The sequence below is a fragment of the Tamandua tetradactyla genome, chromosome 22 (assembly GCF_023851605.1).
Source record: "Tamandua tetradactyla isolate mTamTet1 chromosome 22, mTamTet1.pri, whole genome shotgun sequence".
NCBI classification, from domain to species: Eukaryota; Metazoa; Chordata; class Mammalia; order Pilosa; family Myrmecophagidae; genus Tamandua; species Tamandua tetradactyla.
This window is the reverse complement of record NC_135348.1, coordinates 46,379,205-46,397,500: the sequence shown is the minus strand read 5'-3', so window position 1 is coordinate 46,397,500 and position 18,296 is coordinate 46,379,205. Positions and strand designations below refer to the sequence as shown.

Below are 18,296 nucleotides of genomic sequence, written 5' to 3'. Positions count from 1 at the left end.
CTCTCTCTATGCCAACTCAGCAAATGAACTCACTGCCCTCCCTCCTATGTGAGACATGACTCCCAGGCGTGTAAATTCTGAGGTAACATGGGGCAGAACTCCCAGGATAAGCCATGATCCAGCATCATGGGATTAAGAAAACCTTTTTGACCAAAAGAGGAAAGAGAGAAATGAGGCAAAGTAAAGTTTTAGTGGCTGAGAGATTTCAAACAGAGTCGAGAGGTTATCCTGAAGGTTATTCTTATGCATTACATAGATGTCCCTTTTTAGTTTCTGGTGTATTGGAGTAGCTGGAGGGAAGTACCTGAAACCATTCAGCTGTGTCCCAGTAGCTTTGATTCTTGAAGACGATTGCATAGTATAAATCATCTTCAAACTTTTACAATGTAATTGTGTGGTTGAGAAAACCTTGTGTTTGATGCTCCTTTTATCCAGGGCATGGACAGGTGAGTAAAAACAATATGGATAAAAAATAAATAAATAATAGGAGGGATATGGGGTAAAATAAATTGGTAGATTGGAATACTAGTGGCCAACGAGAGGGAGAGGTAAAGGGTATGGGATAAAAGAGATCTTTCTTTTTATTTCTTTTTCTGAAGTGATGCAAATGTTCTAAAAATGATCATGGTGATGAATACACAACCATGTGATGATATTGTAGGCCACTGTCTGTACACCACGTATGGAATATGTGCGTGAAGATTTGTCAATAATAATATTTTTTTTAATTTTCAAAAGGTAAAAAAACAAAACTCTTGCGGTAACTCTAAAAAAAAACAAAAGCTTAATCACTACCTAAATCTGCCTCTCACATAAACTTCTATTTCACCCATTTCTTTCCATATCTAAATGCCGTATTGTTATTTTTGCAAGATTCTTCTGAAAGTAGAATGGAAAATGGTGGGTCAGGGGGCCAAGAGTGGGAAGCAAGAAGACCTCACAGTAGGCTGCTGCAGGATAATAATGTTACTAATAACATTAATAATAATGTTATTATTAATAAGCAATAATAACGTTTGGACAAGAGTGGTCACGGTAGAGTGGTAAGAAATGGACTCATTTAAGACAAGTTGTGATACAGAGCCAATGGAACTCAGCTTATATAGAAAGCAGGGTGGGGGAAAGAGAGGAGTTAAGGATAATTCTTGGGTATGGCCAGAGAAATCATACCAATTAGAAAGAGCTTCCATTCCTCAAGGCTAAAGAAACTCCATACCCAAACATATGGCTTGGCGAGCAGAATGTGACTTGACTTTACCCCCCAACCACTTAGCCTGACATTCTTGTTCACACCCTTACACTGTAGCCTTGCTCACTGAGTTTTTGGCTTGAAGGATTAGGTTAATGAGAGCATAATTATACTGAGATGGGGAATTTACTGTCGTGTGATTTCCCATAGTTTTCCTGACTGAGTGTTAAGTTATATAGTATGAAGACTGAGAATACTATAGTTCAGCAGTTGCCAAAATGTCTTGTACGTCACATAGTATAACTGAGCCATTTAATGTTTAAATTTACATCAATATATCAGAAATATGTGAAAGCAAGTACTTAAAAGTGGTGTATTTTTATGTCTCTTGACTAGGCAATCATTTATTAATAGCAATACTGATATAGTACCAAATCTGAAGCAATTTACTAAAACAAATACATAAGCAACATTCAGTTTAATCTTGAGACATGAAATGATTTAAACTACACTGCAATGCGCTAAACTACTAATTTTTTTCTTTTACATTATAACTTATTGGGAATTGTTATGCAAATTACATGGGTCATCTGTCCCAGAGTCTACATAGAAAAAATCTGAACTAAAATATTTCAGGCTGCAGCTGTACAAAAATTTTAATAATATTTGAAAAATAGGACCTAAAATATACTATATCTTTGCAGCCTTTACATGCTAAGCTTAAAATGTTCATTGTGGCTAAAACAAGATGGAAAAGGTCACTGGATATCTGGTAAACTGGGACAGATAGAATATATGAACTAGTCAGCATTTTGGCCCATCTACAAGGCTAGCTATTTTCCAACCATGGTATTTATTCCTTACTCTACTGTAAGCGCAAAGAGAATGGACTGTGTTTAACAGCCCTTGTGTCCCCAGCTTCCAACATGGTGACTTGACTATATTAGGAATGCAACGATATTTTAATATTGTAGAATGAATGAGTGCTGTCTGTTTTCAAGCTTTTTTCCTCAATTTCACTTTATGGGAAAAGAAAATCAAATAGAATAGATCAAGATTTTGCATGGAATTACATGAGGTAGATAATCATATAGACACACACACAGACAGGCATAAGCCATAGTATAAAGATAAGTCTTGATAAAAGATATCAAGATAAAGAAAGCAGGGACAGGATATAGAGTGTTATGTGAGGTGGTGTGCTTATGTACTTGTGCATACGTGTGTGCTATTTTTAAATAGAGGAAGCATCTGTCAGAAGATGACATTTGAGTAGAGTTCTGAAAGAGTGAAATAATAAAGCAAGCGGACATTTTGGAAATGTTCCCAAGGGAACAAAGGTTCTGAGGTAGGAGCCAGCCTGGCATGCTCGACTAACAACAGAAAGACCACCCAGCTGGAGTAGAAGAAACAAGAGGACAGTGGTAAGAAATGAAGTCAAGGAGGAGGAAAAGGGCAGATCATGTAGGGACTCACAGGCCACTGTGACCATACTGGCTTATATCCCAAGGTGGGTAAAAATAATCCCTTTGGCAACTCTAAGGAAAATAAACTAAAGGGAGCAGCAGTGGGGTGGGACTGGATAAGGATGGGAACAAACAATAAAATAGGAAACAAGTTAGGAAACTACTGCAGTAATACAGCAAGAAAAGATGGCAGTCTGGACTAGAGTGGTAATATTCAAGGTACTAGTAAATCAGATTTTAAATATACAGTATTTTGAAAGCTGTTTCAACAAGATTTTCTTTCCACCCCCAAAGATTTATTTGGGGGTGGAAAGATAAATTTTATTTAAAATTCAGACAGAGAGGAAGCCACAGGAAGCAGGAAGCTACAATAAGTGAACCTGGAAGAGAAGGGAGAGACCAGCAGACATTGCCATGTGCCTTGCCATGTGACACAGAAGCCAAGAATTGCTAGCAGCCAGCCCCACAATGCTACAGTCTTTGGGGAGAAAGCATCACCTTGATTTGGACTTTGTTTTAGTCTCAAAACTGCAAGCTAGAGTTCGTCCTCCAGAACAACTATTAAATTACCAGAAACAGTACAGAAAAGCCCCTGGGGCCACATCAGTGACCAGACACACAGCGTACCCCAGTCTGGACCCGCTGGACCAGCTGCGAGCACCCCAACAAACTGTGAGTTCCCAAAGCTGCTGTGGTGGCCAGTGCCCCTCCCCCACAGGCTGCGTCCCAGAGGGGAAAGGAAAGGACTTTACCAGCAGCAGGGACTGGGCACAATCAAACATCAATTGTGGAACTAATTAACAAATTCTGACTGCTAAAAATAGGCCCCCAGCTTAGGTGAACCTGATCAAAGTGGAGGTTGCTCATTTTTGCCCCTGCGCCAAGGGGGCAGGACTGACAGAAAAAGGGGAGAAAAAAAAAAAGGAAACAGAGGTTTTTGTGGCTGTGTTTCTACAAAGGCTTGACTGCCTTTGGATATAGAGGTAGGGCTTCTCAGGCTGCAACTGCCCCGGGCATAGGCAGAAACAAGCTTGTTGGAGGGCTTGTCTGGAGACTGTGCCTTCCCTAGGGAAGGGGTGAAGCCCAAGTCTGCAACTGCCCCAGGCATAGGCAGAAACAAGCTTGTTTGAGGGCTGGTCTGGAGACTGTGCCTTCCCTAGGGAAGGGGTGAAGCCAAAGTCAGGTGAAATCCTTCTCTCAAGGAATTCAGATACCAGAGCTTGGTAATTTGAAGCCATTAAAAAGCAGCCTACAACCTCTCCTCTGTCTCCACCATGCCCCCAGCAGAGAGAGTCTGCCAAAGTTAAAGGTACCACATCATCTTATGCTGGTGGAACCTGCAGGCAAACAAGAACCACATATTGGGCAGGATAAGAAAAACAGAGCCCAGAGATTTCACAGGAAAGTCTTTCAAACTGCTGGGTCTCACCTTCAGGGAAAACCAACGCAGGTGAATCTTTCCTCCTGATAGGAGACCAGTTTGGTCTGGGAAAATCTGGCTGGGGTCTATACTACCTAAGGACACCCTCCTAAGGGGGGGGGGGGGGAGCACCATATAAGCAGGACCTGAAACAAGAAAACAAGAATTGAAAACTTCTCCTCTGTAAACAAACCTAAATTAGAGGTCCAGATAAAGCTGATCTGAATGTCAAAGGACAGATAGACAATAAATTCATCCAGCAAGAAAACTCTAGGTAAAAGAAGTGAAAGCAACCTCCAGAATAAACTAATTAAGGTAATTAAATGCCTAGACACCAGCAAAAAAGAACAAATCACACTAGGAAAATTGAAGATATGGTGCAGTCAAAGGAACAAGCCAACAATTCAAATGAGATACAGGAGCTGAAACAATTAATTCAGAATATATGAACAGACATGTAAAACTTCATCAAAAACCAAATCAATGAATTGAGGGAGGATATAAAGAAGGCAAGGAATGAACAAAAAGAAGAAACTGAAAGTCTGAAAAAACAAATCACAGAACTTATGGGAATGAAAGACACAGTAGAAGAGATGAAAAAAATAACGGAAACCTACAATGGTAGATTTCGAGAGACAGAACATAGGATTTCAAAACTGGAGGACGGAACATCTGAAATCCAACAAGAAACAGAAACTATAGGGAAAAAAATGGAAAAATATGAGCAGGGACTCAGGGAATTGAAAGACAATATGAAGCGCACGAACATACGTGTTGTGGGTGTCCCAGAAGGAGAAGAGAAGGGAAAAGGAGGAGAAAAACTAATGAAGGTAATTATCACTGAAAATTTCCCAACTCTTATGAAAGGCTTAAAATTACAGATCCAAGAAGTGCAGCATACCCCAAAGAGAATAGATCCAAATACATATACTCCAAGACATTTAATAATCAGAATGTTAGAGGTCAAAGAGAAAGAGAGGATCTTGAAAGCAGCAAGAAAAAAGCAATCCATCACATACCAGCGAAACCCAATAAGACTATGCGCAGATCTCTCAGCAGAAACCATGGAGGCGAGAAGACAGTGGGATAATATATTTACATTATTAAAAGAGAAAAACTGCCAACCAAGAATTTTATATCCAGCAAAATTGTCCTTCAAAAATGAGGGAGAAATTAAAACATTTTCAGACAAAAAATCACTGAGAGAATTTGTGACCAAGAGACCAGCTCTGCAAGAAATACTACAGGGAACACTAGAGACAGATACGAAGACAGAAGAGAGAGGTGTGGAAAATAGTGTAGAAAGGAAGACTATGAGTAAAGGTAAAAGGAAGGAAAATTAGATATGACATATAAAATCCAGAAGGTAAAATAGTAGAAGAAAGTACTACCCATGCAGTAAAAACACTGAATGTTAATGGATTAAACTCTCCAATCAAAAGATATAGTCTGGAAGAATGGATTAAAAAACAGGACCCATCTATATGCTGTCTCTACTCAAAGGACACGAGGCCAAGGACACAAATGGACATTTACACACCAATGTTTATAGCAGCATTATTAACAATTACCAAGAGATGGAAACAGCCAAAATGTCCATCAACAGACAGCTGACTAAACAAACTGTGACATTTACATAAGATGGAATATTATGCAGCTATAAGACAGAATAGAGTTATGAAGTATGTAACAACATGAATGGACCTTAAGGACATTATGCTGAGTGTGATTAGCCAGAAACAAAAGGACAAATACTGTATGGTCTCACTGATATGAACTGACATTAGTGAATAAACTTGGAATATTTCCTTGATAACAGAGACCATCAGGAGATAGAAATAGGGTGAGATATTGGGTAATTGGAGCTAAAGAGATACAGATTGTGCAACGGGACTGAAAATAAAAACTCAGAAATGGACAGCACGATACTACCTAACTGTAATGTAATTATGTTAAAACACTGAATGAAGCTGCATGTGAGAATGATAGAGGGAGGAGGGCTGGGGACATAAATGAAATCAGAAAGAAAGATAGATGGTAAAGATCAAGATGGTATAATCTAGGAATGCCTAGAGTGTATAATAACAGTGAAATGTACAATGTACAAATTTTAAAAATGTTTTTGCATGAGGAAGAACAAAGGAATGTCATTATTGCAGGATGCTGAAAATAGATGATAATACTTTAAAATGTCACCTTATGTGTGAGACTAAAGCAAAAAAATGTTTATTTGTTACAAAATTTATATTTTGACTAGAGCATTTCCTAGTATAACTCATGTAGATAGTCTGATTGAATGTCATAAGTACTTGGAATCTCAGGTACGACATGAGATTTTGTTGGTTTGTCCACAGTGATGCCCCAATGAATCCCAGAGTGATTTGATCAGTGACTGGAAAAGTATTTGCAAGCCCCCTTCGGGGAATGGTGAGAGTGGGGAGAAATTCAACTACCCCAAGTTGAATTCTTGATATTCTCACAAGCAGTGTGGACAACCAAAGCTAAAGGCTGAGCCCCCAGTCTTGGGGTTTGTTCATATGAAACTTAACCCCACAAAGGATAGGTCAAGTCTACTTAAAATTTAGGCCTAAGAGTCACCACCAAGAGAGCCTCTTTTGTTGCTCAGATGTGGCCTCTCTCTCTAGCCAACATGACAAGCAGTCTCACCACCCTCCCCCTCTCTGCGTGGGACATGACTCCCAGGGATGTGGACCTTCCTGGCAACATGGGACAGAGATCCTGGAATGAGCTGAGACTCAGCATCAAGGGACTGAGAAAAACCCTAGAATGAGCTGAGAATTAACATCAAGGGATTGAGAGAACCTTCTCAACCAAAGGGGGTAGGAGTGAAATGAAACTAAGTGTCAATGGCTGAGAGATTCCAAACAGAGTTGAGAGGTTATCCTGGAGGTTATTCTTACGCATTAAGTAGATATCACCTCGTTGTTCAAGATGTAGCGGAGAGGCTGGAGGGAACTGCCTGAAAATGTAGAGCTGTGTTCCGGTAGCCATGTTTCTTGATGATGATTAAACAATGATATAGCTTTCACAATGTGACTCTGTGAATATAAAAACCTTGTGTCTGATGCTCCTTTCAGCTACTATATCAATAGAAGAGTAAACATATGGAATAAAAACAAATAATAGGGGGAACAAATGTTAAAATAAATTTAGTTTGAATTGCTAGTGGTAAATGAAAGCGAGGTGTAAGGGGTATAGTATGTATAATCTTTTTTTTTCTCTGTTATCATTTTATTTCTTTTTCTAAATCGATGCAAATGTTCTAAGAAATAATGAATATGCAACTATGTGATGATATTAAGAATTACTGATTGTATATGTAGAATGGAATGATCTCTTAATGTTTTGTTTGCTAATTTTTTTTAATTAATAAAAAAAGTTAAAAAAAGATTTATTTATTGTTACTATACCAAAAAACACCCATTTCTGACATAAAATGCACTTAATTTTATTGTAATTTTGATTTTCTTACTTCGTTCTTTAAATTATTTTCATTAATGTCATTCAAGAGTATAATTAACTTGATTTCAGCTACATTTGATTGTGTGTATATCTCTGTTTAGTGCCCACCATAGCAGCATAAGTAATAACAATTAAGACAGTTGGTTGTACTGAACATATTTTCTTTTAGAGCTGTTCCTTTTCAAACTTCCATACACTTTGATGAAAGGGTTTTGGTTTGGGGCTAGACCTGAATTTGAATTCTTGCCTCACAACTTAGTGAACAAATACTTTGTGGACTTCTCCAGTAAAACGATTAAAAACGCTATCTCACAAAACAGATATGTAGTTTCATAAAATAATGGCTGTAAAATGGTAGCTCCTTTCGTCACCCTAACTTGCAACAGGCTGGAATCAGGTTGAGGAAGTTAAGATGTTGTATCACTCTTTTCAACGTATCTAATAGAATCTAAGTATCCTAGGGATTTGAGGCCCACCATGGTTCATTTAAAAATATATGAAAAGAGGATTTATAGTTTCTGCTTGGAGAGGCAGAGAGCCGGAAAAGCACTGCTATAACCCTTACAAGGAAAAAAATGGACCAACTACAAATTAACAATTTTCCTTGTGCATATCAGAAAACAGGTTATAGGGTAACAACTAACCTGAAATCTGAAGAGACCTGAAATCGGACAAACAGGTCATGAGCATTTGCTTATTTGAGATAGAAACATACAAACATCATATAAGACAGTAAGAAGATTCAGCTAGTAATTTTTAACACATTGTTAAAGGCTGAATTGAATGTGGGCTAGAGTGACTGTGAAGCCCCTGTCACAGACCTAGGGCCTTTTACACTTTCTTGCAGCCTTTCTCTCCTGGAATCCAGAATAGATCAAGGTGAATACTGAAAAAGCTTCCCCCATGATGCTGGATGGTTACTGGGAAGAATAGCCAACACTGACCCTCAACTCAGACCCATGTCCTCTATAGCCTCTCAGGGATAAAAAGTCTTAATTTAAAGACAGGAGCACAAGATAGTTGTTGCCAAGGGAACTGGCAGAAACCCACTACAGCTGGAGGACAGGGAAGAGGAAAAGCAGTTCTACCTTTGGGAGAGAGGAAGGAACACCTGCTAGTCCCACCACGAATATGAAAAAGGGGAATGAACACTTGTGAAGAGATATGATACAGTAAGATACTGGATCTATATTATGGCATGAAGAGTGCTGAAAAGGAATAAATAAAGATAAATATCTTTTAAAATTTTTAATTGTTCTAAAAGATAAATGACTGTGTAAAGCAAAAAATATAATAATGTATTTGGGAATATAATGTTATAAAATTATTACATGTACATTAAGCGGCAATCATATTATTTAAAGTTAGATTCAGATTCTTTTAAAATAATATATTATAAACCCAAAACTACCACTAAAACCTTTTTCAAAGAGGTAAAAATAATAAGTCAATAGAGAAGATACAATGGAATCATAAAAAATGAACAATTAAACCCAGAGAGGCATTAAAAAAAAGGAAAAAAAATGGAACTAATAGAAAACAGCTATCAAGACAGAAGATTTTAACCATCCATGTTAATAATTGTTTTAAATATATATGATCTAAACACACCAGCGAAAAGACAGAGATTGTCAGATTGGATAAAGAGCAAGACCCACTATATGCTGTCTGCAATAAATGCATGTTATGTATAAAAACAGACTGAAAGTAAATGGGTGGAGAAAAGTACACCATGAAAACACTATCTGAAAGAAAGCTAGAGCAGCTATATTAATTTCAGACAAAGTAAACCTCAGAACAAAGAATATTAAAAAAATAAAGATGGATATGACATAAAGTGGTCTATTGTCGGGGGGCTTCCGGAGAAGATGGCGGCGTAGTAAGACGCGCGGATCTTAGTTCCTCCTCCAGAACAGCTACTAGGGGAGTAGAAACGATACAGAACAGCTCCTGGAGCCACGACAGAGATCAAAAAGACAACGTACCCCATCCTAGAACGGCTGACTGGCTGGGAGAACCTGCTCTAGTGAGATCGTCGAGGGGCGCGGGCTTCCCCGGGCCAGGGCGGCAAGCGGCCGGAGTCCCTCCCTTCCTCCTTCCCGGGCCAGCTGGTGGAATTGAGCAGGCGGTCCCCTCTAGCCGCGGCGGCTGGGCCCCCCCCCCACGCGTGGCCCCCCGGACCAACTGGGAGAATTGGATCGGAGATCCCCAGGCCACGGAGAACGGTGACCAGGGTCCCTTCCAAACACGTGACTTCCCGGTCCGGCTGTGAACGGTACACTCTCCCGGGCCACGGTGGCGGGTGCCCTCCCGCCACGCTTGGCGCCCCGGGCAGACTATGAGATTCGGACGGGCGCTCTCCCGGGCTGCGGCGGCCGGCAACCCTCCCCGCGTTCAGATCCCTGGGCCGGCTGGCACTCTTCCAAGCCGCTTCGGCTGGCGAACCTTCCCCACGGCGAGAGTTTTCCAAAGTTAAAGGACCCACAGCACCTTTTACTGGCGGTACCCGCAGACAAACGTGTGCCATGAGCGCCATCTACTGGGCAGGGTAAGAAAAACAGAACCCAGAGATTTCACAGAAAAATCTTTCAACCTGTTGGGTCCAACACCCAGGGAAATCTGGCTAAATGCCCAGACGTCAGCAGAAGATAACGGATCATGCTCAGAAAATTGAAAATATGGCCCAGTAAAAGGAACAAACCAACAGTTCAAATGAGATACAGGAGCTGAGACAACTAATGCTGAATATATGAACAGAAATGGAAAACCTCTTCAAATACGAAATCGATAAATTGAGGGAGGACATGAAGAAGACATGGGCTGAACAAAAAGAAGAAATAGAAAAATTGAAAAAACAAATCACAGAACTTATGGAAGTGAAGGATAAAGTAGAAAAGATGGAAAAAACAATGGATACCTACAATGATAGATTTAAAGAGACAGAAGATAGAATTAGTGATTTGGAGGATGGAACATCCGAATTCCAAAAAGAAACAGAAACTATAGGGAAAAGAATGGAAAAATTTGAACAGGGGATCAGGGAACTGAAGGACAATATGAAGCGCACAAATATACGTGTTGTGGGTTTCCCAGAAGGAGAACAGAAGGGAAAAGGAGGAGAAAAACTAATGGAAGAAATTATCACTGAAAATTTCCCAACTCTTATGAAAGACCTAAAATTACAGATCCAAGAAGTGCAGCGCACCCCAAAGAGAATAGACCCAAATAGGCGTTCTCCAAGACACTTACTAGTTAGAATGTCAGAGGTCAAAGAGAAAGAGAGGATCTTGAAAGCAGCAAGAGAAAAACAATCCATCACATACAAGGGAAACCCAATAAGACTATGTGTAGATTGCTCAGCAGAAACCATGGAAGCTAGAAGACAGTGGGATGATATATTTAAATTACTAAAAGAGAAAAACTGCCAACCAAGACTCCTATATCCAGCAAAACTGTCCTCCAAAAATGAGGGAGAAATTAAAACATTCTCAGACAAAAAGTCACTGAGAGAATTTGTGACCAAGAGACCAGCTCTGCAAGAAATGCTAAAGGGAGCACTAGAGTCAGATACGAAAAGACAGAAGAGAGAGGTATGGAGAAGAGTGTAGAAAGAAGGAAAGTCAGATATGATATGTATAATACAAAAGGCAAAATGGTAGAGGAAAATATTATCCAAACAGTAATAACACTAAGTGTTAATGGACTGAACTCCCCAGTCAAAAGACATAGACTGGCAGAATGGATTAAAAAACAGGATCCTTCTATATGCTATCTACAGGAAACACATCTTAGACCCAAAGATAAACATAGGTTGAAAGTGAAAGGTTGGGAAAAGATATTTCATGCAAATAACAACCAGAAAAGAGCAGGAGTAGCTATACTAATATCCAACAAATTAGACTTCAAATGTAAAACAGTTAAAAGAGACAAAGAAGGATACTATCTACTAATAAAAGGAACCACTAAACAATGAGACATAACAATCATAAATATTTACGCACCGAACCAGAATGCCCCAAAATATGTGAGAAATACACTGCAAACATTGAAAAGGGAAATAGATAGATATACCATAATAGTTGGAGAGTTCAATTCACCACTCTCATCAATGGACAGAACATCTAGACAGAGGATCAATAAAGAAATAGAGGATCTGAATATTACAATAAATGAGCTAGACTTAACAGACATTTATAGGACATTACACCCCACAACAGCAGGGTACACCTTTTTCTCAAGTGCTCATGGATCATTCTCAAAGATAGACCATATGCTGGGTCACAAAGCAAGTCTTAACAAATTTAAAAAGACTGAAATCATACACAACACTTTCTCGGATCATAAAGGAATGAAGTTGGAAATCAATACAAGGCGGAGTGCCAGAAAATTCACAAATACATGGAGGCTCAACAACACACTCTTAAACAACAAGTGGGTCAAAGAAGAAATTGCAAGAGAAATTAGTAAATACCTCGAGGCGAATGAAAACAAAAACACAACATATCAAAACTTATGGGACGCAGCAAAGGCAGTGCTAAGAGGGAAATTTATTGCCCTAAATGCCTATATCAGAAAAGAAGAAAAGGCAAAAATGCAGGAATTAACTGTCCACTTGGAAGAACTGGAGAAAGAACAGCAAACTAATCCCAAAGCAAGCAAAAGGAAAGAAATAACAAAGATTAGAGCAGAAATAAATGAAATTGAAAACAATAGAGAAAATCAAAAAGACCAGAAGTTGGTTCTACGAGATAATCAATAAGATTGATGGGCCCTTAGCAAGATTGACAAAAAGAAGAAGAGAGAGGATGCAAATAAATAAGATCAGAAATGGAAGAGGAGACATAACTATTGACCTCACAGAAATAAAGGAGGTAATAACAGGATACTATGAACAACTTTACGCTAATAAATACAACAATTTAGATGAAATGGACGGGTTCCTGGAAAGACATGAACAACCAACTTTGACTCAAGAAGAAATAGATGACCTCAACAAACCAATCACAAGTAAAGAAATTGAATTAGTCATTCAAAAGCTTCCTAAAAAGAAAAGTCCAGGACCAGATGGCTTCACATGTGAATTCTATCAAGCATTCCAGAAAGAATTAGTACCAACTCTCCTCAACTCTTCAAAAAAATTGAAGTGGAGGGAAAACTACCTAATTCATTCTATGAAGCCAACATCACCCTCATACCAAAACCAGGCAAAGATATTACTAAAAAACAAAACTACAGACCAATCTCTCTAATGAATATAGATGCAAAAATCCTCAATAAAATTCTAGCAAATCATATCCAACAACACATTAAAAGAATTATACATCATGACCAAGTAGGATTCATCCCAGGTATGCAAGGATGATTCAACATAAGAAAATCAATTAATGTAATACACCATACCAACAAATCAAAGCAGAAAAATCACATGATCATCTCAATTGATGCAGAGAAGGCATTTGACAAGATTCAACATCCTTTCCTGTTGAAAACACTTCAAAAGATAGGAATACAAGGGAACCTCCTTAAAATGATAGAGGGAATATATGAAAAACCCACAGCTAATATCATCCTCAATGGGGAACAATTGAAAACTTTCCCCCTAAGATCAGGAACAAGACAAGGATGTCCACTATCACCACTATTATTCAACATTGTGTTGGAGGTTCTAGCCAGAGCAATTAGACAAGAAAAAGAAATACAAGGCATCAAAATTGGAAAGGAAGAAGTAAAACTATCACTGTTTGCAGACGATATGATACTATACGTCGAAAACCCGGAAAAATCCACAACAAAACTACTAGAGCTAATAAATGAGTACAGCAAAGTAGCAGGTTACAAGATCAACATTCAAAAATCTGTAGCATTTCTATACACTAGTAATGAACAAGCTGAGGGGGAAATCAAGAAACGAATCCCATTTACAATTGCAACTAAAAGAATAAAATACCTAGGAATAAATTTAACTAAAGAGACAAAAAACCTATATAAAGAAAACTACAAAAAACTGCTAAAAGAAATCACAGAAGACCTAAATAGATGGAAGGGCATACCGTGTTCATGGATTGGAAGACTAAATATAGTTAAGATGTCAATCCTACCTAAATTGATTTACAGATTCAATGCAATACCAATCAAAATCCCAACAACTTACTTTTCAGAAATAGAAAAACCAATAAGCAAATTTATCTGGAAGGGCAGGGTGCCCCGAATTGCTAAAAACATCTTGAGGAAAAAAAACGAAGCTGGAGGTCTCACGCTGCCTGACTTTAAGGCATATTATGAAGCCACAGTGGTCAAAACAGCATGGTATTGGCATAAAGATAGATATATCGACCAATGGAATCGAATAGAGTGCTCAGATATAGACCCTCTCATCTATGGACATTTGATCTTTGATAAGGCAGTCAAGCCAACTCACCTGGGACAGAGCAGTCTCTTCAATAAATGGTGCCTAGAGAACTGGATATCCATATGCAAAAGAATGAAAGAAGACCCATCTCTCACACCCTATACAAAAGTTAACTCAAAATGGATCAAAGATCTAAACATTAGGTCTAAGACCATAAAACAGTTAGAGGAAAATGTTGGGAGATATCTTATGGATCTTACAACTGGAGGCGGTTTTATGGACCTTAAACCTAAAGCAAGAGCACTGAAGAAGGAAATAAATAAATGGGAACTCCTCAAAATTAAACACTTTTGTGCATCAAAGAACTTCATCAAGAAAGTAGAAAGACAGCCTTCACAATGGGAGACAATATTTGGAAATGATATATCAGATAAAGGTCTAGTATCCAGAATTTATAAAGAGATTGTTCATCTCAACAACAAAAAGACAGCCAACCCAATTACAAAATGGGAAAAAGACTTGAACAGACACCTCTCAGAAGAGGAAATACGGATGGCCAAGAGGCACATGAAGAGATGCTCAATGTCCCTGGCCATTAGAGAAATGCAAATCAAAACCACAATGAGATATCATCTCACACCCACCAGAATGGCCATTATCAACAAAACAGAAAATGACAAGTGCTGGAGAGGATGCGGAGAAAGAGGCACACTTATCCACTGTTGGTGGGAATGTCAAAGGGTGCAACCACTGTGGAAGGCAGTTTGGCGGTTCCTCAAAAAGCTGAATATAGAATTGCCATACGACCCAGCAATACCATTGCTAGGTATCTACTCAAAGGACTTAAGGGCAAAGACACAAACGGACATTTGCACACCAATGTTTATAGTAGCATTATTTACAATTGCAAAGAGATGGAAACAGCCAAAATCTCCATCAACAGAAGAGTGGCTAAACAAACTGTGGTATATACATACGATGGAATAGTATGCAGCTTTAAGACAAGATAAACTTATGAAGCATGTAATAACATGGATGGACCTAGAGAATATTATGCTGAGTGAATCCAGCCAAAAACTAAAGGACAAATACTGTATGGTCCCACTGATGTGAACGGACATTCGAGAATAAACTTGAAATATGTCATTGGTAACAGAGTTCAGCAGGAGTTAGAAACAGGGTAAGACAATGGGTAATTGAAGCTGAAGGGATACAGACTGTGCAACAGGACTAGATACAAAAACTCAAAAATGGACAGCACAATAATACCTAATTGTAAAGTAATCATGTTAAAACACTGAATGAAGCTGCATCTGAGCTATAGGTTTTTGTTTTGTTTTGTGTTGTTTTGTTTTGATTTTACTATTATTACTTTTATTTTTTTCTCTATATTAACATTCTATATCTTTTTCGGTTATGTTGCTAGTTCTTCTAAACCAATGCAAATGTACTAAGAAATGATGATCATGCATCTATGTGATGATGTTAAGAATTAATGATTGCATGTGTAGAATGGTATGATCTCTAAATGTTGGGTTAATTTCTTTTTTTCCGTTAATTAAAAAAAAAAAAAGAGAAGGGATAATTGGAGATGAAGGGATACAGACTGTACAACGGGACTGGATATAAAAACTCAGAAATGGACAGCACAATACTACCCAATTGTAATGCAATTATGTTAAAACACTGAATGAAGCTGCATGTGAGGTATAGGTTTTTTGTTTTTGTTTTTTTTCTTTCTATTATTGTTTTAATTCTTATTCTGTTGTCTTTTTATTTCTTTTTCTAAATCGATGCAAATGTACTAAGAAATGATGAATATGCAACTATGTGATGTTATTAAGAATTACTGATTGTACATGTAGATTGGAATGATTTCTAATTGTTTTGTTAATTCTTTTTTTAATTAATAAAAATAAAAAAAAAGTTTAAAAAAAAAAGAAAATGGAAACAAGTGTTGGAGAGGATATGCAAATACAGGAAAACTCACTCAAGTGCCTATCAACGGTGGAACAGATAAACCATGCTACACACAACTGGCGGTAAAAAAGGAACGCCATTGTAATACACGCGGTAACACGGATGAACCTTGAAGACATCTCCTTGAGTGAAATAAGCCAAACACAAACCGACAAATACCGTATGATTTCACTTAAATAAAATAATTAGATGTTCGCGGTCAGAAAACTAGAGTCCAGGTTACCAGGGCCCAGGAGGGGGTGGGGGACGGGACTCAGTGCTTCATGTATATCCAGTTTGGGGGACGGAAACCGCTGGTAACGATGGTGGTCATGGTCACATGACACCACCGAATTATACATCCGAATGTGGATAAAACGGGAAATTTTCGGTTGCATGCATATTAGCAAAACAAAAATAAAATAGCTTCAATGCTCTGTCAGCTAACACTTCTATCGGGGCCGCTTTCAGTTTTTCCAAGAGCAAACAACTGAAACCACCCACCCTGGACCTGTCGCCAGGATAGCACGCCTTACCCCAGCCTCCCGTTTTTGTAACCATGCTGTCCGGCTCCCCAAGAAGCTTTTTCAGCCAACAGGACACGACGCAGGACAAACTTCATCCACTGCTTCTTCTCCGAGGAGACTCAGGCCACGGAAGCCCCCCGGAAGTCTCCCCCCCAGCGAGGAGGCCCCAGGTATACCAGCCGCGGCCCCGACAGCCGCCCCTCGGGACGCTGGGCAGCAGGGTGAAACCGGCCGTGCTGGGCGATTTTACCTCACTTGTCCAGCAAGAATGGTGGCCAGTAGTCCCAACACGGGAGAGCAGAGAACCACGCGGGCCCCGCGGCCTCCAGCGCGCGAAGCCTTTGGGATCTCGTTCCTCAGCATACGCAGGCGCCTGGGGCACAGAGGGCGCAGGCGCGGGCGCAGGCGCAGAAACGGGGGCGGGAAGCGCCGGCGCGGGGGCGGTGGGTGACTGGGCCAGTCCGACGCGGGACAGGCGCCGGGGCACAGGCGGCGCAGGCGCAGACACTGGGCAGGCGCCTGGGGCCCCGTGGGCGCAGGCGCAGGCGCAGACGCGGGGCGGGAACGGCCGGCGCGGGGTTGGCTGGTGCTTGGACGAGGCCGGCGCGGGGGCAGCGTGCCTGGGCCCCGCCGGTGGCGCGAGGCCTGATTTGAAAGTCGCAGCTTTGGCCGCGAGTCGTTCGCGCAAACCCCATCCAGGCCTGAGGTTGGAGCTGGGAGGCGGAAGCAACGGCGGCAGTGGCCGGCGGGTCCCGGCGAGCCGGTCGGCCTGCAGCTGGCCCCACGCGTGCGTCTGCGGGGTCCGGGAAGGGGCGCTTCGGGCCGGTGGGAGTTGGGCCGGACTCTGAGGCGTCCGGCCGGGCGCCCGCGGTGGGGTCGGCGCTTTGGGTTTTTGTTTTTCTGGCTTTTCTCCAGACCTTGCTAATGTCTGCTCGGTCCACGGATAGATTTAAGGCTTTTCCCTCAGACCCGGAGTTCCCCTTTCCGCTTCGTCGGCCGAGGTGAGGGAGCCCCGGAGAGAGGCTGTGTGCCTGTTACAGCGCCCGACGGGGTCACTTTGTCCGAGGGGTGTGTCCCCAGGCCTGCGGGGGAGCGGGTTTAAGCCGTTCTGGAAATTGCTGTTGTGTGTTTTCAGAGGAAATTCAGATCACTAGTAATTCCCTTCTTCCCCCAATTTTCTCATGCTTTGTAGGCGAGAAGATGTCTGGCGGCAGTAACTGGTTTCAGAGCCCCCGCGTCCCCAGCTTTGCTCAGATGCTGAAGAAGAACCTGCCGGTTGGGCCGCATGCGCAGGCGGTGCTGGCACCCACAGGACACTCCTCAGAAAGTTACGGCCTGTCGGACGCGGCTGCCAAGCTCACGCCGGTGACGGGTATGGCTTCGCCGTGGTTTGTCGTGCGCCTCGGCTGTTTGAGGTTCCGGGACGGCCGGCAGCCGTGCTGAGCCTGCGGGTGACCCGCTGCCCACGTGCTTCCTGCTCGCCCGGTGGCCGTGCCCCACCTTGAGCTCGGGTGACCCGCTGCCCACGTGCCTGCTCGCCCGGTGGCCGTGCCAGCCTGTGGGTGACCCGCTGCCCACATGCTTCCCGCTCACCCGGTGGCGGTACCCTGCTTTGAGCCCAGAGACCCACTGCCCACGTGCCTGCTCGCTGGTGGCCGTGCCGAGCCTGTGGGTGACCCGCTGCCCGCGTGCTTCCCGCTCGCCCGGTGGCCGTGCCCCACCTTGAGCTCGGGTGACCTGCTGCCCGCGTGCCTGCTCGCCCGGTGGCCATGCTGAGCCTGTGGGTGACCCGCTGCCCATGTGCTTCCCGCTCACCCGGTGGCGGTGCCCTGCCTTGAGCCCGGGTGACCCGCTGCCCACGTGCTTCCCGCTCACCCGGTGGCGGTGCCCTGCCTTGAGCCCG

General features: G+C 41.5%; 1 protein-coding gene and 1 long non-coding RNA gene across 6 annotated transcripts in view; one reads left to right on the top strand and one right to left on the bottom strand.

Annotated features, from left to right (window-relative positions):
* Window positions 1-16,764, bottom strand: part of LOC143666373 (uncharacterized) — a 61,637-nt gene extending 44,873 nt beyond the window's left edge. Inside the window, exon 1 of one of the 2 annotated variants that reach the window (XR_013167568.1) lies at window positions 16,644-16,764. This is a non-coding gene — a long non-coding RNA (uncharacterized LOC143666373). The other variant, XR_013167569.1, reaches the window with a different exon arrangement.
* A 224-nt stretch (window positions 16,765-16,988) lies between these two features.
* ADAD1 (adenosine deaminase domain containing 1) overlaps window positions 16,989-18,296 on the top strand; it is a 55,100-nt gene continuing 53,792 nt past the window's right edge. For 2 of the 4 annotated variants that reach the window (XM_077140143.1, XM_077140141.1), the window contains exons 1-2: window positions 16,992-17,180; window positions 17,586-17,765. In XM_077140143.1, coding sequence (XP_076996258.1) covers window positions 17,594-17,765 — 172 coding nt within the window. In that variant the 5' untranslated portion in view covers window positions 16,992-17,180; window positions 17,586-17,593. The other 2 variants (XM_077140144.1, XM_077140142.1) reach the window with 2 other exon arrangements.